The following is a 22,036-nucleotide window of genomic DNA, read 5'->3' as shown; positions in this document are numbered from 1 at the left end:
ACCAGGCAGACACAAATGAATAAGGGCACTCCCTTAGTGCAGGAACGGACCTGTTGCACTCCTCCTGGAGCCATGCACATGAAAGTGATCCTTTAGTGTGGGTCTTCCTGTGGAGTTGGTTGATTGATTCATTCATGAACTATTTATGGAGCACCTGGTAGGTTCCAAGCATTGAGCCATATAACAGGCATCCTCTTGGCTTTGAGAAAATTATCATTCCAATACAAAAAGCAGAATTATTACATTTTGGCTAGTCATTCCTGCAGATGAATGCAGAGTCGGTTAAAAAGTGGTTAAGGCTGACGGCACACACATTAGTGAGACTTTGGCTGTAACCCAGTGGGCTTTCATGTTCTAGACTTGCTCCTTAGGACAGACCTCATATTATCTCATTTCAGCATAGGAAGGCTGGGATGCCTTTACTGGACCTGGCTAAGGCAGCCACGAGCAAATGCTGCTGCGCACCAGAACACGGCCAGGGCGCACACAGGTGCCCATATCAGAGACGAAATGTGATGTGTTTGGGGCAGATGACACAGGAAAGGCATATCTGAGGACCATGGAACCTTCCAATCCCTGCTCTTTCCCAAAGGCCCTAACTAACACAGGGCTTCCTCTGCTTATTCCTAAGCAAGGCAAGTTCCCTTTTCTCTGTCTCTTGTCCAAAGCTTGTTTTCAGAAGACAATTTGAAATTTATCTACTATAAATTATAAAACAGTATAAAACCTTAAAGATCACTAGTTCACTGGTACCTTCTAGTGGGCCTTCCTATCTAAACAGTATGGAAAGACTTAGACTAACGTTCTGAATAGTCGATTGATGACTGGGATTATATTCTAGGCATAATACAAAAAGACAAGTCTAACCGAGGCTCCTGAAATGATTCCAGGAGGATGGTCATCTTCTTGACGTGCCAAGTTGGACAACAGAGGGGAGGAGGGGAAAAGGTCAGGGAGGGGGAAAGGTCAGTGCCAAAGGCACAGGCGGGGCTTAGGCTGACTACTAGAACGCCCGGGGGCCAGCAGCTAATTCAGGAGAATGAAACTGTGCCAGTGCTGGGGCGGGGCGGGGTGGGGGGCGGATTACAAGGAGTGATGTGTGACAGGATCTTGTGTTACATAAACCTTTTGGTGCAGGCAGCAGGAGGGGAAAAGGCAAAAGCACATGTTTTGGATGGTCTCTTCTGCACGAGAACATCTTTGATTTTTCAGCCCTTCTCACCCGTGGTGAGACGATGGGGAGGAAAAGGAAGGGGCAGAGAGCAGAGCCAAGGCAGAGCGGCTGGAGGGGCTCAGGAATCCTTCCACCCTGCAGGCGGGCCTGTGGAGGGACTCTGGGCGGGCGCTGGGCGGGGCCTCTGGAGCATCCTCTGAGCGGCCGCCTCTGAGCACCATGGGAAAATCCTTCCTCCCTCGGACATGGCGCCCACCTGCCCCGCGGCAGCAGCCGGCTCCGGCGCCGCGGTTCGCGGGTCCGGGCAGGAGAGCAGCTCGAGCTTCAGTCGCGGGGCGGAAGGGGGGGGAGGGGGCGGCGGCAGCGGTGGCGGCGGTGGCGCCGCCCGCGGGCCTGGGTGTTAGAGCCGAGGGCGCCCGGGGACCGGCGGGCGGAGCGCAGCGGGGCGCCGCCGGCCCCGGGGCGCAGCAGGCATGGTGTCCCAGGCGCTGCAGCTGCTCCGGCAGGGCGTGTGGGCCGCGCTCACCGGCGGCTGGTACCACGACCCGGAGCAGAGCAAGTTCACCAACAGCTGCCACCTCTACCTGTGGCTGTTCCTGCTGCTGCTGCCCCTGGCCTTGCACCTGGTGAGTGGGGAGGTTCGAGCCGGGGAGACGTGAGGGTGGAGAGAAGAGGGGAGAAAGCCACCCCAACCTGCGTGTCTGCCTCGTGATGGAAAGGGCTGGCAGCGATTCTTAAGGGATGGGATGAAGAAGTATAAACGTACCGTTATAAGAGAAGTAAGTCACGGGGTGCGATGTACGGCGTGGGGAACACAGTCGGTAATATTGTATTAACTTTGTAAGGTGACAGACGGTAACTGGACTTGCCGCGGTGACGGTTTCGCCATGTATACAAATGTCGAATCACTCTGTTACACACCACGAACTAATATAGCATTGTATGCCAGTTATACCTCAGTTGAAAAGAGAAAAGGTGGAATGAGGACGGCCCTCGGGATTTGGGGACAGAGGAAGTACAGGGAAAGGGGGACAGGGACTCAGGAAAAGAAGTAGAAAGGACTTTGGGGGCTCTGGGACTCATTAAGAATTGATGCTGACTGTCAGGATGAGTCAGACTCTGCTTGTGGCTGGGGGATGTTGAACCTGTTTTGTAAGTGGAAAATCCTAGGCCTTCTGGCTGGTTAGCTGGGCATGATGGCCAAAATGCAAAATGAAATGTTAAAAACAAACCTATTTCAGTTGTTGATCTTCTAAGCCCCCTCCCCTCCTTTCCTGTTTTGCTTTGAGAAGGCAGGTTCAATGATCAAGTCCTCAACTTTCGATTTCCACACCATTATGTAAAGAAATCTATAGGAAGATATATTACTGGGTAAATCTAATGTAGTTTACGCTAAGCATTACAGTACCTAGTTGGGGCTTGCCACTTTAATAGGTTACCATAATTGAGCGCTTGCAGAATAACTACATCATGACCTTCTTGGGTAAATTAAATATACCTAATTGAAACAATGTTTCGATCTGAAGAGAAGCTGTACAGATAAAGGGTTCCATGTCTTATTCAATGTTCTGGGCCAAGGATCTAATTTTGATAGATAGCTCTGTTGAAAGACTTTATTCCTAAAATGAAATTTAATCATCTTCTCCCCTGCAAAAACCTTCAGTGAGTTTGCACAGCTGATGAATTCCAAGTTCAACATTAGAGGCTGTCCATGATCTGGCTCCTGTTTTCCTCTTTCTGGTGGTTTATCCAGAGGGTCAGAATTCTAACTCTGAAATCAGGCTGCCCGAGTTAAATTTTGGGTCCACCTCTTACCAGTACTATGACCTTGGGGAAGTTGCTTACATTATCTTATTTTTCATTTTCTTAGCTGTAAAATGAGAAAAACAATACTACCAGATGGACGGTGTTGTTTAGGGGCTTAAATGAGACACTGCACATACAGCCATCCATCTGTCTGGCTTGACCCAGGAATGGACACAGACCTCTTTTAAATTTCTGTTTTGCTGCAGAGTAGCTGCTTGGCGTGATGTTTAACCTATCTAAACCTTAGTTTTCTCAGCCTTAAAACGGATGTGATAATGATCATATCTCAGGAAAAGCAAGTAAATTTTTGTATAAAAGGCATTGAGATGCAGAGGGTGATCCATGGATGCCCTTCAACATGTTAAGTTTCCTTCTTCTGTGACCTTGTTCATCGTTTTTTTCCTGGCCCGTAGGTCTTGATGTTTTCTCTTTGCCTGGAGGGGCAGCGTAGCTGGGTGATGAGGAACACAAACTTGGGTTCAATCTTGGTTCTTGTGCTTACTAGCTCTGTGAGCTTGAGCAAGCTCGAGCTTTCTGGTGTGTAAAGCAAGGATAATAGTACCCCCCTTATAGGGCAAATATGAGGGTTGAATGAATGAATGAATGAAAGTGCTTCTCAGTACCTGGCACATAATGACTGTTCAATATGAGCTGGGCTTCCTCCCCCTCCCCCTGCCCTTTTCTCATCATTTGCTTTCCATAATCTCTCCATCCTTCTCTGTCTCAGTTTCCCTGATTTCCATTCAGCTAGAATTAACTTCTCTTCTCTCTTGCCTTTACCCCATTCTGTATTTACTGTTGGTACAATAGTACATTTTGAATTCTGCTTCGCACTTAGTTGCTGGAACATGTACCTCTGCTTCTACATCATGGGTTTTGATTTTGTCGATTCATCTTGCTATTTCACAGTGCATCCAGCAAAGTGTCCTGCATTTGGTTAACCGTGATCTCATATATAATAAACTTGTGGCAATGAAATCAACCTGTATCTTTCTGTTCCATCCAACATTATATTGTCTACCTCACTGTATATTTTCAGTATTTCTGATAATTAAAGCAATATATATTCCACCTCTAATCCCACTCCTCAGCAACAACCACATTTACATGTAATGTATATTTCTACAGATTTTTTTTTTAGGTATGTGGGCTCATTTTTACGTAACTCCTTATAAGATTTGATGTGTGCCTGTGATCAGAATCCTTAATTTCTATCTAATTATGCTTTATTGAGTAGCTTGATTCTAACTTGTATTTGTAAATAGGAAATTGCCCTTAATTAAGTTCCTCTTTAATGCTATTTTAAAATAATTTTTTTTTTGGCTAGATCTCAAGAGTTTAGGAAGTAAAAAACTGATACCTTAAATCAGCTTACTCTTATATTGGATTTTTTGGATCAGACCAGTTATACCAAAATTTTTGTATCTTTTTGCCAGTGTGCTTTGACCTATTATAGAATAATTTTATGTGAATGCATTTGTTGTGCTGCTACTTTTTAAATGTATCCTATCTTTTAAAAAATGCAGGTTATCCCTTTGTTTCTCTGGTCTTCTGGTCTCTGAATTTGACCTTAGCAATAAAAGACCCTCCCTCCTCAGCAGAGGGTTCTGTGCTACTAAGTCTTGAGGTTTAAATACATTCTTCTGAGCTTCAGGGCTGCCTGGGGTTGCTAACATCTTTTTCAGTTTTTTCCGCTTACAGGAACTTAGTCCAAACAAACTACCTGACTGCTCACTGATAGCAGGGGCTTATTTGAAGTTCTGTCATTTAAGGGGCCCTGAACTTTCCTGAGTTTTGCAGTTTGAGTTTAAACATGTTTAACCAAGGTAGTTCTACTGTAGGGAGAATCCATAGCTTTCAATTTGATAGGGGCTTGGAGTATGTAAATTAAAACTTTATTATTAATTATTGAGGCAAACTTATCCCTGAGCCCTCGAGTTTCCTGAGGCCTGGTTGATAATGTGGAAAGTAGATTATTTATTAGCATTTATAAGTTATTCACATCTTTTTGGGAAATGCTAAAAAATGCAGAACTATCAACATGAAGCCACTTTGGATAATTTGGAAAGAGTTTTACTTTGATTTATTACCGATCTGATTTTCTTTCGGACGAACTGAAAGATGCATTTGTCATTAGAGATATTTGAACTGTCATTTACTACACGGGGGCTTGTGCTTATTCTTGTGAGGTAGCAGACGGACATTCATGTGAAGCGTTAGAACAGGAATACCCTGGGCGTGATGCTGACCCTGTTCTGGCGACACTAGGCTAGTGTCCGAAGGCATCCCTGCTCTACCCCCTACGAATTGTGTGAGTGTGCAAGCCACTTCACTTCTCCAAGCCTTAGTTTCTGCCTCTGTAATAGGGGGCGTATGGGTTTCATTTTATAGATTCAGCAACTGAAATCCAGAGGGGAGTCGGTTACCTGCCTAAGGCCATATAGACTATAGGTGGTAAAATTCAGAATTTTCGCTGAGGTCCTGTTGTATCCCAGTCCTTGGCCTTTCCACAGCACTGTGCGGCCACATCTGCTACACAGGAGAGCATCTGAACTCCCTGAAGCAGTAGGCCCTCAAAAAGTGGCCTTCTGATTATCCTGGTGGTGGTAGGACCAACGTGAGTAGAACAAGAGTTGAAGAGTGGAAAAAATGGGTCGGAAACTTGATATTCTTTAAGATCCGTTGGAGGGCAACATTGTCTATGATTTTCACACCGAAAGCCTGTCTTTCATTTTAGGACTGTAGCTTTATGTTCCCTTTCCTTTTCTTTTTGCCAGACTTGCTGTTTCCAGTTCTGCTTTTTAATTTAGTGTTAGAGACTTTCTTTGGTAGGAACCACTTCATTTCTAATTGCTATGATTATCCAGTGGGATTACCTACCTGGGAATGCAAGCTGGTGCAGCCACTCTGGAAAGCAGTATGGAGGTTCCTCAAAAAACTAAAAATAGAACTACCCTACGACCCAGCAATTGCACGACTAGGCATTTATCCACGTGATACAGGTGTGCTGTTTCGAAGGGACACATGCACCCCCGTGTTTCTAGCAGCACTATCAACAATAGCCAAAGTATGGAAAGAGCCCAAATGTCCATCGATGGATGAATGGATAAAGAAGATGTGGTATATATATACAGTGGAGTATTACTCAGCAGTCAAAAAGAATGAAATCTTGCCATTTGCAACCACGTGGATGGAACTGGAGGGTGTTATGCTAAGTGAAATTAGTCAGAGAAAGACAAAAATCACATGACTTCACTCATATGAGGACTTTAAGAGACAAAACGGATGACCACAAGGGAAGGGAAACAAAAATAATATAAAAAATTGAGGGGGACAAATCATAAGAGACTTATAAATATGGAGAACAAACAGAGGGTTACTGGAGGGGGTGTGGGAGGGGGGATGGGCTAAATGGGTAAGGGGCACTCACTAATCTACTCCTGAAATCATTGTTGCCCTAGAGGCTAACTAATTTGGATGTAAATTTTAAAAAATAAAATTAAAATAAAAAAATAATAAAATGATTTACCCAAGACCTCTAGGCTCATAGGTGGTAGAACTCCAAGTCCGATATTCTCCCTACCACCCACTTCCGTGGCTTCCTCTCAATAAGTAGCTATAGTCGAGATTCTTCTGTGACTGTGCTGCTCACTCATGGGAATCTGACCCAATGCAACCAGGAAAGGCAGAAGGAAAGACCTCTGCAAAGGTCAGACCATGCATTGCCTGAGGCTATTGTTCTCCATTCCAGCCCCAAGAACTCTTAAGAGATCAATGAAAACATACACTGGGAAATAAAAGAGGCAGGAGAAAAATTAAAAACAAAACGAAACAAATGGGATTACCTATCATGTGCTAGTATGGCACTAGAGAGCAAGTCAGCAAACCATGCCTGCTAGGGGGTCTTGTTACACCTGGTGGGGGACTCTCCTGTTGTAGTCTGTAGCCACTTGCCCATTTGGATACATAATTAGTTTTCCCTGGGTTTTCTATTTCTTTGTATCCCTCCTTCCACTCCCACTTCTAGCGTATCAAACGCCTTTGCATGAATTATGGGAAGATGGTGTGTTCAAAAAGCCACCTCTTCCTGGCTCAGGACTTGGGGACTAGACTCCAGCCACCATTGGATCCTGTCAGCTGGAGGCCTTTGTGCAAGATGCAGCTTGCCCAGCCTGACACAGCAGGCCTGGCCGCGTTGGCTTGATTGTTGTTACTTTGCTGGGCTACTTCACCGGCTGCTGTTCTCAAAGGTTCCCTCTCATGGTCAGTCCTAGCGTTTATATTAGATGTCCCTGAAAGAAAGGCTTTCTTTGCTGTTGGATCACATGGACCATGCTTTCTGTTTTGGTGCTTTTACCTCCGGGGGCGTATTCATTCACACATTGAGATGCATGAACCTCTGTGCGTTCCCATAACTTACTGGCATGTCTGAACTTCCTTCCTTCTGCCCTCACCTGCCTCCTGCCCTCACCTGCTTCCTGCCCTCACCTGCCTGAAACAGATTGGGGTTCAAGGTGAGGCAGCCAAATCTTGCGGATGGATGCTTAAAGGCATTCTTTCCTGGCCCTGGGCCTCCACGGAAGTGCAGACCCAAGCCTTCTAGATTTGGGCTCAACGCCATCCCATGCAGTTGTCTTTAAAATCGTGCTGTTCCCAACGGCTGTTTGGACGATGTGTGCAAAGGTCTTGGCTTCCTGGCTCCATGAGGGCTTTGTTTTCCTGGCGTAAGCCCTTGGACTAGGGATGCCCCTCCATCCCTGGGGTAGCTCAGGGCAGTCATCTTCAGTCTCTCCTGAGTGATGATTGACACCTTCTGCAAAATTCCTCCTACTTATCCTGGCCTTCTGCCACTCAGACACATGGATGTTGTGGGCGTGTTGTGTTTTGTCCCTGTGGCAAAAGAACCAGCATCTGCCTGGTCCTGGGATGTCGGCCTCTGGAGCAGCCTCCAAAAATAGTGCCTTTCCCCCCTTTCTTTCTGTTCTAGTATTTCAAGTTCATGACTAATTTTCTGGTGGTTAAATTTATGTCTCCCAGCCCACCTCCACCTCCCTGAGAGCTTTTTGAGATTTCTCCCAATTAATACCTAGTTATATTTGGATGCCACTCTCCTCAGATATTTTTTTTTTCCAATTGTAATGTCTAATACTTTAATGCCCTTGGTGTTATTTATTTATTTATGTGTAGGGAAGTTTATGCTTATCAAGTGACTGCTGTTCTCCTGATATTAACCTCTTGGTCCCTCAGATGGTTACTTTTAAGTATTACCCAACCATATTCCCATTTGTCTTTCCCACATCTTATAGAAGCTAAAAAATGGGCTAGTTCTTAGCGGTACTCAGATTTTCCCCTTCTTTTCTTTTCTTTTTTTTTTAATGTTTATTTATTTATTTTTGAGAGAGAGAGAGGACACAAGCAGGGAAGGGGCAGGGAAAGAGGGAGACACAGAATCTGAAGCAGGCTCCAGGCTCTGAGCTGTCAGCACAGAGCCCGACGGGGGGCTCAAACTCACGAACCGCGAGATCATGACCTGAGCCGAAGTCAGACGCTTAACTGACTGAACCCCCCCTGTCTCCTCTCCCTTGTTTTCTTTTGAATCTTTCCCCTGTAACATTTGTTATGTTATTATTATATACTATCGGAATAGGCAGTAGCAACAGCCAACGCTCACCAAACACATCTAAGGTGGGCCCTCTTGTGAGAGCTTTGCCTGCACTCCGACATCTTGTCCTCACAACCCAGAGAGGTGCTGCCATTATTCCCCTGTTACAGTTAATGGCATTGGCACAGAGAAGGTGGTTAACATGCATGAGGATGTGTGGCCAGTTGTGACCTAACCAGAGTGAGAGTCCCAACAGTCCGTACTCTTACCTCCCAGCCGTTGTTTCACAACATGGGCATGTATGTCCTGCACGTTGGCATGAAGAGACACAAACACTGAAAATGTGCAAAAGACCATCTAATGAAAAGTTAATTTCCCTGGACTCTTGTCTCTACTACGTCATTCGAGAGGCTACCATCACACACAGTCTCTCGTGTGTTGTTCGGAGGATATTTTATATGCAGGCGGGTGGAGATTTGGTATGAGGGATACTGGGCTGAATCATAAAGCAGCCTTCTTTGTCCTCTGTTGCCCATTTGGTTTGTTCTCTAGAGAGTTTGTTCTCTACTCCTAGATAAAAGCAGTTGCAATCCCCGGGATTTCAGCTTGCAAGTAATACAAGTCCAACAAATAAAAAATAAAAGTTTGACACAGACTTGACTGAGATTTCAGAATGTCCAGTTCTGTATGATAATCAAAGCTTCAACCACTCAGTCATTTCTACGGGCAGGAATGGGTAAAAGGAAGGAGGGCTGTTTCCTACTACTCCTCCCTAACATGTTGGTCGATGTTGCTGACGTCTTTAGTCTCGATGAGCAGGAAAGCTCTTTGTTGACTGGCACAGTGGTAGGCCGGCTCTGGGACAAGGATGCACATGTCCCCAGCTGAACCTCTCTGGCGAGGCCCTTCCCCATGTCCTTCACAGACCCTGTTCTCTGTGCCGGTATTTTGTCCCTTGCAGTTCCACGAGGAGAGCTGCCTCATCTCTGTCCCGCCTCCACAGTTTCTCAGAATGGGAAGTCCACCCCAGCTACTTCTGCAGGGCCTTTCTACACTGGCAGCCCTTTTGGACGTTATCTAAAGCAAACTCTTGCAGGCTCGAAATCATAGCCTCCTATGATTTCTCCTATGCCCTCTCCCAACAGACTCTGGGAGGGAAGGCCAACCTCAAGCGTAGGAACATCCCCCTCGTCCCTGATCAGAGCAGCGAGCCGACTGGTCTCTCATCTTTTAGCTCTTCTGGGAAGGAGTCAGACACCAGTCTACTGTGCTTCCCACTCCCCCACCCAGATTGTGGGGGACCCACACTAAGTCTCTGAGTGGTCCCACTGAAGCCTTTCTGTCTTGATTATGGCAGGCAGAGATACAGGACTCACGGAATACCAAAGTTCCCTCCAAATATCTTCACAAATCCTCTCATTCTGGATTGTATTGCACCCTCATTTTGAGGGAGAGATTTTGGAGTCCTCTCGTTCATTTTCACGACCCATTTAGAAGTTTCTAGATTGACCCAGAATTGGTTGGAATCTAATTTCTCTTCTATCTTGGCTTTTTGGTCAACACTTCCAAATGAATATTTTGTTGTATACAGAATGCAGTCATTTGTGTGTACGTATTCTTGTTTTCCCACTTCATGGAACATCTTGGAGATTGGTACATAAAAAGCTGCATCATTATTTTTAATGTTTACACAGTTTGAGTAAAGGGTAATTTGTTCAACCTGTCCCCTATGAAGAATGCTTAGGTTTTCATATGATCTTTAACCTAATGCAAGTATTTAGCTATTTGTATTAAGTTTCATTGAGTATTTGAACACATGTGCACTCATCAGGATGTGCTAGTTTGTGCCGATGTAATAAATAACCTTAAAATCTCTTTGGCTTTATCAAGTTTGCTTTTTATTCACATTATATGTCCAACATGATCAGTAGGGGGTGGGGGACATGCTTAGCTGGGGGTCCTCCTCGTCGCAAGCATGTAGGCACCTAGGCTGATAGAACCTCCATTTTGGGTTGGCTGGGGGTCTGCTCACCCTGGCTGATCATTGCCAGTCACCGTGATGGAGGGAGAGAGAGTGAGGGTCAAGCGGTAGCTTTTGAAGCCCCTTCCTGGACATGGCAAATACTTGTGCACTCAGATTTCTTGGTCAGGGCAAGTTGCATGGCCACACCCAACTCCAGAGGGAGAGGAAAGAGCAGTTGTATCATGTGTGAGGAAGGAATTGGACATACTTGTTGGGCAGCACTTATGTCTATGATGGCAAACTAAGTGCCAGTGTTCTGATGGATTTGGGGAAAACAACAGGCAGAAGATAGATTGGTATTTCTCCTCATGAAGTTAGCAGATAAATGTTAATAGACATAAATAGAACAATGATAATTGTTATTACATGGCAAGTACAAGATGTTATATATAGTAAAGATGGGAGACCCTATCCTGACTTTGGTATTTAGGGAGGGCTTCCCCGAGGAAATGACTTCTGATCTGAGATTTGACAAATGCCTAAGGAGTTAGCCAAGCAAAAATGGGTAGACCATGAGGAGTTTGAATATATAATTCTCAGTACAGTGAGACACATGGATGCTGGGTTTTTTGTTTTGTTTGTTTCGTTTGGGGTGTGTGTGTGTGTGTGTGTGTGTGTGTTTTGGGTCAAATGGATATGATTTTTTATTACCCAATTTTTATTTTTGAAAAATTTCTTGTGCATAAAAAAGTTGCAGAAATAGTGAATGAAAATATTTACCCCTCACTTAGCTTCACCAGTTCTGAATATTTTCCTACATTGGCTTCATCGCTCTCTTTATATGTTTATATAGTTTTGATTCTGCTGTATCATTTCAGAATAAGTTGCAGACATCGAGACCTTTTCTTCCTAAAAACATCAGCTGGTATGTCTTAAGGAAAAGGACATTCTCCCACACAGTTATCGCATGCAAAAGAAGTTTTATTGCTGTAATGCTGTTATCTAATGTATAATTCCGATCCAGTCTCCTGTGTTCCCAGTGGTGCCCTACATAACTAGGGATTTCTGTTTTGTTTTTCTGGAACCAAAATTTAATCAAGGATCATACATTGCTTCTAGTTTTCACGTCTCATAATTGGACTTTGTTCCAGAAGGAGTTCTTCCAGCCCTTTTGTTTTCTTTGGTGGCATTGAAAGTTGTTTTGCAGAATGTTCCTTAATTTAGATATTTTGGATCATTTCTCGAGATTAGATGTGTGATTATGCTTACTTTGGCATGAAATCTGCATAAGTAACGTATCCTTGTCCTGAATAACATTGTAGGCTCGCTTGTGATATCATCCCCCCCACTGTCGGGGCTGTTAAGTGTGGTCACTGGTTAAGGTGGTATCGCCTACATTTCTCTATTATAAAGGTACCTATTTTCCCCTTTGTATTTAATAAGTTACCTGTGAGGGGAAACCTAGAGGCTGTATATAGTACTGTATTCCCCCCAAACTGTCACTTAATGATAGTAACATAAATTAATTCTTGCCTAAAATAATTATTACAATGGTGGATGCAAAATAGTGATTTTCTATTTATTGGTATTCTTCTGTAAAGAAAACCTTTCCCTTTTTCCCCTGCCTCTGTAGTTTTGTGGTGCTGGTTAGTGCGCCTAGATTCATGTTTTTTAATTCAATGGGTTAGAATCTATTCCTATGATCATTCTTATTGATATTCAAATTACACAAAATTTGGCAAGTAAGACCCTCTTTGAGCAGTTCTTTAATCCTTTGGCTATGTCCCCAGCAGGTTTTGAGTACTTTCTTGCTCTCTGGACCACCACGGTAGGCAGGCTTAGCTTATACTTTCCCAACCCAGCCCTGAAAAAAGCAGCCATTTTTCCAAGGAGACTGGATCCTTTTAGTGGGGAATGGCTTTGGGAAGCAAGATTTAAGGCAACAGTAGTTGTGCTCATTACTACTGGATTATCTTTGCTCTGGGTCCTTCCAGTAGACAGACCTGGGAGAGCTTAGTTATCTGTCTATCTATCCATCCATCCATCCATCCATCCATCTATTGAGACTTTATTCTGAAAGTTTTAATCTGATCCAAATCAAAGGATTCTAACTCTCCTTTACTCCTTCCATATTTGTATCTACTTTTTCCCAGAAGGAGAGTTCTGGTTGCCAAACTATCATTTTTTCAGCCTTGAAATATACACAGGAAGTACTACTCCTATACCACCACCAAACAAAATCTTTTAGTAAAGTTCAAGATTGCTTTTAGTTATTATTATTTTTTTATTTTTTTAATTTATTATTTTTTTACATTTATTTATTTTTGAGAGACAGAGCACAAGTGGGGGAGGGGCAGAGAGAGAGGGAGACACAGAATCCAAAGCAGGCTCCAGGCTCTGAGCTGTCAGCACAGAGCCCCACATGGGGCTCGAACTCACAAACCGTGAGATCATGACCTGAGCCGAAGTCTGACGCTTAACCTACTGAACCACCCAGGTGCCCCTATTATTATTATTTTTTAAAGAATACACCAATAATGTGCTATGAGTGTATTGTGTTCTAAAGTTACTTGGATTAATTCTTTGAAAAAAAATTTTTTAATTGAGGTTTAAAATTATATTAGTTTTAGGTGTACAACATAATGATTCAATATTTGCACAGGATTCCTTCTTTGTTTTTATTTTCTGATTTGTTTTTGTGGTTATTCCGTGAGTTCCATATACATTTCGGTCCATCTATGGGTACGTAATTCTGTTTTTTTCCCCCTTCGTCCTTGTTGATGTAATAATTTTTGGAAGTACAAAACATTGACATGGTTCAGAAAACACATGTAAAAGATACATTGTTTTTCTTTATTAAACATTTTCCCTGGCTATTGAGTGGGAAGTGGATTAGAGAAAGAGCAGGAACAGAGGGGAGGTTCAGAGGCTTTTTTAGTAGTCCAGCCAAGAGATGGTGGCAGCATTAAGATGGAGAAATGCGAACGCATTTTGATAAGATTTAGTGGTAAGTTGGCTTGGGGGGTGGAGGAGTGAGGATGAGGGACGAATCAAACGTGGCACCTGGTTATCTAGTTTGAGCCCAGGTGCATGAGGTACCATTGCCTAAGATGGGAAAGGTGGGAGAGTACAGGTGGTGGAAAGGGTTGGGCAACCACACATCTAGGTTTAGATGTGTTGATTTGGAGTTTCTTTTCAGATGTAAAAGTGGAGATGTTCAATTGATAGTTGGATATAGGTGCGGGGAGCTTAAGGGATCAAGAGTAGTTAGAGATAAGGATTTGAAAATCCTCAATGTAGAGATTATATTTACTGTCAAGGGACTGAGTGAGAACTCCAAGAGAGAATGTGTAGAAGGAGCAAAGATTTGATCTCCAACTCTTTACCTGACTATGCAGGCAATAAAAACATTTGCCCTGTTGTTTCTTGCTTCTTCTCAAAATACCGTATCTGAATTTACTGTTCCGCGGTATTGATGAATGATGCATAGAGGATGCTGATGGCGATGACAAGTGAAACTAACATTTGGGTGCTTATTACGTATCGGAAGGTGAAGTCTAAGGAGCTCTACATACAGACATAGGGCAAAGAGGTAGTATGAGTGAGGCAAGGAAAAGGCTGGAGAGCGTCTTGCATTAAATGTTTACTTTTAGAGACACTGACGAGATCGTTTTCAGTGGAGCGCTGGAGCGTCGAAGCCAGGTTGCTGTGGGTTTAAGAGGCAATGGGAGGTGAAAGAATGAAGACAACTGGTAAAGATGACTCTTCCATTCAGGAAGCAGAGAAATGGCACAGTATCTGGAGAGAGGTTTGGATTCAGGGAAAGTTTATCCTTCCACCAACTTTGCAAGAATCTTGAGGGTGGGGATGCGATTTGAATCCCCCTTGGTCCCTGGTGTGGTGCTTCGTGCACAGGGGATGATCAGACTGCTCTTTCCCCCGATGCAATCTAACTTGGTAAGAAAAGACACAGTTTTGGTTGTGCTGATACAGTTTGAGGCCAGGCCCAGTTCAATGGACTCACCGCAATGTTGTGGCCAGGATCCAGATCATTAAAAATGGAGTTTGAAAACCGAGGTGTTACTCTCTATATTGGATTTCCTTAAAGTTCGAATTGCTGTTGTTTCTAAGATGACATTTCTTTTATTATTTATGTGGCAATTATGTATTTTCGTGGCATTCGTGGAATAATTACAAACTTTTTTCTGCATCATGGGATACTTGCACTTTAAAAATACCATTGGATCAAATAAAATGATTTTACCTCATTTATTGATACTGAGTGATCTTACATATGGAGAGCAAATATAGAAGTTTTGGATTGTGAGTGACCTTGTACTTTTTTATATTGGCTCATGTGTGTGTTTTAATTCCTTCCTCCGAATCTTTACCATTTCAAAAGGAAATCAAGAGAACCGATGCTCATTTGCCACTGGCCTTCCTCACTTTTGAGAACATCTTCTTCCTTTCAAGACTACAACTAGATACTAAATAATTAGGGAAGAATAAAAATCCCTGAATGTAAGAATTATCCCTGAGCCATCCCTGACACAAATAGTTTTCCAAGAAAACAACTGCCTTGGCTTATATCATAATTATTTTTTCCTTATTATGTATTATGATGAACACTCCTGATGCTCGATGCAGGCAATAAAAACATTTGCTCCGTTGCCGTTAGCTCCATCTCAAAACACCAAATCTGAAGTTTTTATTTCGTGGTAAAATATGAAATGATGTGTAGATGAGGTTGATGATAATAAGTGACACTAACATTTGAGTGCTTATTACATTTCAGAAAATGTACTAAGTAAAACAATTAACAATCCTGTTAGGAACTATTATTCCCATTTCACAGAAAAAACTGAGATTTGCAAAGGCTACATAACTTCCCCAAGTTGCAAATTGTGAAACTGAGAAAAATTTAAAGCATGTAAACATACATTACTATCGTAAGTATTCATTTATTCGCTGATAGTTTTGAGTGTTGGCTGGATAGCAGGCTGGGTGTTGGGAATATAATGGAGAACAAGTCAGGAGCTCAGACCTGGCTCCTGTCCTCATGGGACTTATCATCTTCACATGGCTCTTATGAATAAGTAAGAATAGATAAAAAAATATAAACACCTTGAAAAGTGACATAAATAGAAAGCTGACACAAAGAAATATACATCCATCCATATATATATCCAATAAACATGTGAATGATTATTTTATTAAGAATCCAAGAAGTGCATATTAAAATAATGTGACTTTGGCTTATCTAGGTAGCAGAGATGTAAAAGGTAACACCTAATGTACTTTAAATAAATAGCCCTTCTTAAAAATTTGGAGGCATGTATGGACTCCATACATGTGTCACTGAAGCACTGTTTGTTACAGCAAAAGACTAGAAACAGATCTTCATTGATAGGGAGCTGGTTGATGGAACTATGGGCATCCACATAGCAGAGTGCCATGGACTTATAAAAAAGCAGATGAGGAAGTAGGCTACTATAAGAATAATCTTGAGGACCTACTATTGTCGAAAAAAAGCAGGATCTATGTATAGACTAAAAGGGAGGAAGGAAAAATAAAGCATATATCCAGTTGCTAATGTTTCAAGAAGACACAATGAAAGGATACATTTTTAAAAAGTAATATATAGGGAAAGAATGGTGAAGAATGGGGTAATATATAGGTAAAGAATGGGGCGAAGGCAACAGAGCTGGAAATAAGAAATGAACTTGTTTCATAGTTTGGTGGCATACTAAAAAAATATTTCAAATGAGTTTAAACACAGAGCTTCTAGGCCTACAGGGGTATAGCCTAGAGATAAAGGAACCACAAAGAAATCTTAAATTGAATTCAGTTATCTTAATGCCCTCAATAAAATGTTATATTATTATTTTGAAATTTTGTATTTATATGGGTAAATAAAATAAGAGATCCTGTTAATATTTTTAGGACTCAAGATTTTGACAATAAGAGAAAACATATAAATCAAATCACAAAAGTTACATAGAACCTTGTCATCTTTCATATGAATTGTAAATACCCATCTGAAGTCATGATTTATTTTTTTCTTAAAAAAATACATATTTTTTTTAGCTCTATTAAAACACCTAGAAGCAATGATAACCCAAGAAGAATGTGCAAATCTCATGTTCACATTCTGGTCTCTAAACCAGATTCACATTCACATTCTGGTTTCCTTCTAAAAGGAACAAGCGCTCTTTGGAGAAATGACACATCCCCGGTCTGGGCCAGAAAATGTAGAAGAGGATTCTAAAGTCAAAGAAGCTATTGAAAAATACTAGAGTTATGTTAAAAGGATGTGGGGGCAAACTTGTAGGTGCTGGTCAAAGATGGGCCAATTTGAGCACCCGTGAGATAGATCACAATATACTGATGTGCATTTAGGAGCGGGATGCATCCTATAGGAAGACCAGACATTAATGTCAGAATATGGGATCTATCCTGGATGCCGAAAGGGCTCGTCTCTATTCCCTGGAGTAGCTGCTGTGTTAGCAAGACTTGCTCCCAGACCTGCGAGTGGACTGTGGTTGGCTCCAGGATGGAAGAGAGTGGAGGGCGTCCACGTGCCCAAACTGCAAAGGATTGGAGAAGGAGAGCTGACTCTGAAAAAGAGATGAATGTCTACTCATATCTCTTGGTTGTCAGAAAACCTTCACTTCTTAGAAATCTCCACTTCCTCTTGCAGAAGTCACCCTGTATTCCCACCATCAGGCACAATTCTTGAAGACCTTTCCTCGCTGACTCATGAGATTGGGGACCACGTCCCCCTTCCCATCATGGTAGCAAACTGCCTGTCGAGGTGCTGGTTTCCTTGATGTGCCGTCTCTGCCACGGTATCCTTTCTCCCTCCACACCTCCCATACCTGTCATCTCAGGAATACCTTGTCAAGCAGCCCAGGGTGGAAACCCCAACCTTGCCAGGAGTCAGCTACTTCTTGCGACTTCTCCCTGCACTTGGCTTTGTCAGCTCCTGAGGAAAGCATAGTTTGTCCTTGCCATTGTTTGGGAGCCTTGAAAATGAGGGAGACCAGGGCCTGACATAACTGCTGAAGCCAAGAAAGCGCACAGTGCTGACTGTGGGTCAGGCACTGCAGGATGTGCAAAGAGTGGACTCAGCCCTTGCATTCAAGGAGTTTACAATTACCGGAAAGGAGAGTCCATAAAAGTGAGATAACCTTCTATGAGTGGCACAAATAATAAGCTGATTTGGAAATCAGAGTGCTTAACACAGGGTGTACCCTAAACCATTTACTCAGCAACTGATCAATAAAGAACGGTAAACATAACCAGTGATGTTGCAGAGAAAGGTGTATTCTGGCTTTCCTCATCCTGCATTTGTCATTCATTGCTTCTCAGTGTTCTGTGCTTGGCTTCATTTCCCCCTTTCTTCTGCAGTGTGGGCCTTCTCAACAGTCTATCTCTGCATTTCATTGTCTTCTCTTTCCCTTGAGAGCCAAGCCACTCTGATGGCTTTGCCTGTTGTGTCTGTGCTAATGGCACATGCCCGGCACCTGCCATTCCCTAGATTCCCTAGATTCCTAGATTCCCTAGATTCCCTAGATTCCTAGATTCCCTAGATTCCCTAGATTCCCTAGATTCCCACTCCGGGTCCCATGTGATCTTTCTGGCATCATGCTCGAAGCCCAACTTCCCTGTGAGGCCTCCTAATGACAGCTCCCATTCTCTGTGATTTCTCCACCTTCTCTAACTGGACAACCTCATGCTCAGGTAGGACAGTTTATCTGAGTGAGACCTTCAGTTGTGTGCCATTTTGTATTATTTGTACACCACCCTGGTGTGATCATCTCATCTTACCGCCTTGACAGTTTACTCTTTGAGGCCAGGTTGGTTTGGGGTTTTGCCTTCAGTGGAGGGCCCCACAGCATACCCTTGTTATGCCATGATCAAGAAGCTGCAGGCTCAAGAGGGCTCTGATGTGAAAAGGTTTGTAACGAATCCACCAAGTGCTGGAGAGAGCTGCATAGGGCAGTGATGTGGTAAAAATGGGGCTTGGGAAGGGAAGCTGGGGAGTAGAGAGGGGAGATGAGCAAGCCAGCCCCCAGGGGCCTCCCAGCAGGGATGCGGCAGGTCTGAAAGGGCCCTGCAGCAGGCAGTGTCCTCCGGCTCTTTCCGTATTTCCATGTTCATCTCAATCGTTTCTCCACCAGCCCCTCCCCAGGGCAGCCAGCTGCACTGGCTTCTTCACATCTCTGAGGCCGCTTTATAGCTTTTGCACCTGTTCCCATGGCCTCACATCTCCCCGCTCGCCTCTCCAAGTTACCTCTAGTTCATTCTTCAGTGCTCAACTGAAACGCCAGTTTCACGCAGGATTATTCCCTGGCACTCCAGACTACGTTAGGTCCCCTTGTTGGGCAAAAATAAATAAGTTAATTAATTTTGTAATTAGTTGTCATTAGGCTGTGCTAGAACAAAAGCTCCTTGAAGACAGACAGACGTGTGCGTGTTTGGTTCTCGGCTCCCTCCCCGGTGCCAGGCACAGCACTGAGACCGTGTGTCTCCAGCACGTCCTTGTGAGGAGCTAAGTGAACAAGAGGTGGCAGCGTGGTCGCTCTTCTGGCCCAGCTAACTCTGCGGGGCTTCGAGCTGTCGCTTACTCTGGGCAACAGACACTTGAGTGGATGTAATTTGACCTTGAGGAAATCTGGGAGAGTCGGCGAGCGTTCTGAGGGACTGGTCCTGCTGAGCCTCTATTTTCAGGCAGAGGGACCTATGTGTTCATATTTCCCAGGTGGAAAATGCTGTGCTTAATCTCAAGTGCTATAAAATAATAATTACTTTTAAAAGTTGCGGTGAAACGCACATAACTTCAAACCTTTACCACCTTAATCATTTTTGAGAGTCGGGTTTCGGTAGTGTTGAGTATATTCATGTGGTTGTGCAACGAATCTCCAGAGCAGTTTTCGTCTTGCAAACCTGGAACTCTGTATTCGTTGAACAGCGTCTCCCCGGATCCCCCCTCTGCTGAGTGCCTGGTAAGCGTCATGTTACTATCCCTTTCTGTGAATTTGATTCCTGTGTCATGTAAGCATAATCACACAGTACGTGTGTGTGTGTGTGTGTGTGATTGCTTATTTCCCTTAGCATAATGTCCCCTAGATTCATCTGGGTTGCAGCGTGTATCAAAATTCCCTACCATTTTAAAGGCCGAATAGTATTTCACTGTATAAATGGGCCACATTTTGTTTATTCATCTTTCCACAGGCACTTGGGTTCCTTCCATGTCTCCTTATTGTGAATAATGCTGCTGGGAACATGGATGAGCAAATATCTCTTTGAGACCTTGCTTTCATTTTTTTTTTTTTTTTTTTTTTGGGTGGAAATAGAATTGCAGGATCATATGGTTATTCTATTTTTAACTTTTGGAGGAACTGCCATACTGTTTTCCATAAATAATAACTTTTTAAGATAAAAAAAAAATATAGCAACTTACCATATGGTAGCTCCTTCCCAGTAGTCGTCCCCTTGCAGGATTATTCATTTATTCTGAGAATCCTGCCATCGATGCTGGTCGTCTCAGATGTTTCTTCGAGAGGCGTCTTTGGAGTTTCTCATGCTGACATAGGAGAGCAGGGGCCATCAGTTGTACTGTATATCATACTTTACAGGTTTTTGAGGTGATTTTGTGGAAAAAATCACAGTTTATGCGGGACAGCAGGCATCCACACGGATGGTTTCGTTAAGCTCTGCAACAGTCCTGAAGTAGGTCAGCCCCTTTCCGGTCTCCTCACCGCTCCGTCCAGACTCCCGTGCACACCGGTGACCTTGTGGAGTGCAGACACCAGCTTTTCCCTTCCACACTTACACAGCCTTCTCCGCCCTTTCTTCATGGTGAAGATCGAATCCCTAAGCCTGTGGTGTGTGAGACCCTTCCTGTGGTACCGCTGTGCCCCCCCTGGAGTGTGCCATGTGTCTCTTCCTGGAAGGCTCTGTGGTTTCACGTGGGCTGCCTTGTGCCTGTCCTTCCTCAGTATCCTTCCCAGTTCTCACAGAGAGCAGCTTGCCCTGGAACGTTCTCCCCGGCTTCTCACCCCCGCCTCTCGGGCCAGGTGCACTGCAGTGGGCCAGAGTTACAGCACTGGGCGCTCCACCTTGTACCTGTCTCCTCCTCTATCTCGACTTTGAACTCTGTGAGCATAGGGACTAGGTTTCTATCTCTGTGTTTGGTGCAAGGTAATCACATATATATTTATGGGGCTAAGTAGTGGTTTTCAGTGAGCAGACCAAGTCTGCAACCCCTCCTGGGACATTTGGCAATGTCTGGAGACAATTTTGGTTTTCACACTCGAGGATTTGCTACTGGAACCGGGGCCAGGGATGCCTCTACCTTCTGCGGTGCACAGGACAACTCCCACAACAGAGAATTACTCAGCCCAAGATGTCAATAGCACTGGGGTTGAGAAACTCTAGGCTCAAAGAAGGAGGTTGATCATTATATAATATCAGTGGGTGATGTCCATGACTCTAGTGGCCTTCACTGCAGTGTGATATTGTCTACTCCTTATATTATTGTTAAGTAGGTCCACTTCTTCTAGACTGGGAGAGATAACTGCCCCCAAGAAGCATTGGCAGTTTTTGTAAGGAGCATTTTGAGGTCCATCTCAATGACATTATCACAGTGGCATTTCAATTAAATGTCACAGTAGCATTTAAGGAGTGGGGGCCAGACATGCTGAACATACTGTGCAATGACTGATTGTAGTCTTTTCATATAGTTGATTTTGAAGAATATTGCTTAAGAATGAAGAAATGTAATATTTTGATCCATTGCATTTAAATATTAACTGAAACACACTTGAAATTTCATGACACTAAACATTTTTCCTATCATTTGGGTCTTGAGGGTACTTAAAATTCCTTATGAACAATGAAGGTACAAGTTTAGATTTATGTATCAAATATAGAATTGATCAGTTATAGTTCACATTTTGTAAACTTTTACATTATTAAATTCTTATTTTATTTTTAAATGTTTACTTATTTTGAGAGAGAGATAGAGTGCATCTATCTGTCTTTAGATAGAAGGAGGAGAAGAGAGGAAGGGAGAGAGAATCCCAGTCCACGCTGACATCACAGAGCCCGAGGCGGTGCCCAATCCCACAAACTGTGAGATCCGGACCTGAACCCAAATCACGAGTCAGACTCTTAACCGACTGAGCCAGATGCCCCTAAATTCTCATTTTAAATTCAAAATCACACATTTCTTTCTGTTAGGCAACAATGACATTGATATTCAATGAGATCCACACTCAATATCGGTACAGATTCCCGGTTGAGATTATCATTGTGTCGAGATTGACATCTCTTTGCCTTCAATGAGTTTACTGATTGGTTCATCCTGTTGAGGTCAGTGAACATTAAACATGTAAATGAAATGTTACTTCTTACTGTGACCATCTGAAATGGAAAAGACAACATGTATCTAGATTTCTTGACTGTACTAGGCATTCATTGATTA

At 43.4% G+C, this 22,036-nt stretch overlaps 1 protein-coding gene across 4 annotated transcripts in view; it reads left to right on the top strand.

Moving 5' to 3' along the window:
* Window positions 1-1,399: 1,399 nt before the first annotated feature.
* Window positions 1,400-22,036, top strand: part of PCNX2 (pecanex 2) — a 299,669-nt gene continuing 279,032 nt past the window's right edge. For all 4 annotated transcript variants that reach the window (XM_019418990.2, XM_019418991.2, XM_019418992.2 and 1 more), the window contains exon 1: window positions 1,400-1,800. In XM_019418990.2, the coding sequence (XP_019274535.2) occupies window positions 1,648-1,800 (153 nt within the window). In that variant the 5' untranslated portion in view covers window positions 1,400-1,647. The remainder of the gene's footprint in view (window positions 1,801-22,036) is intronic.

This window comes from Panthera pardus, unplaced genomic scaffold (assembly GCF_024362965.1).
Source record: "Panthera pardus isolate Hobbes unplaced genomic scaffold, ASM2436296v1 HiC_scaffold_22, whole genome shotgun sequence".
Lineage (NCBI taxonomy): Eukaryota > Metazoa > Chordata > Mammalia > Carnivora > Felidae > Panthera > Panthera pardus.
Note: the sequence above shows the minus strand (reverse complement) of the source record. Positions and strands in the feature narration are given on the sequence as shown.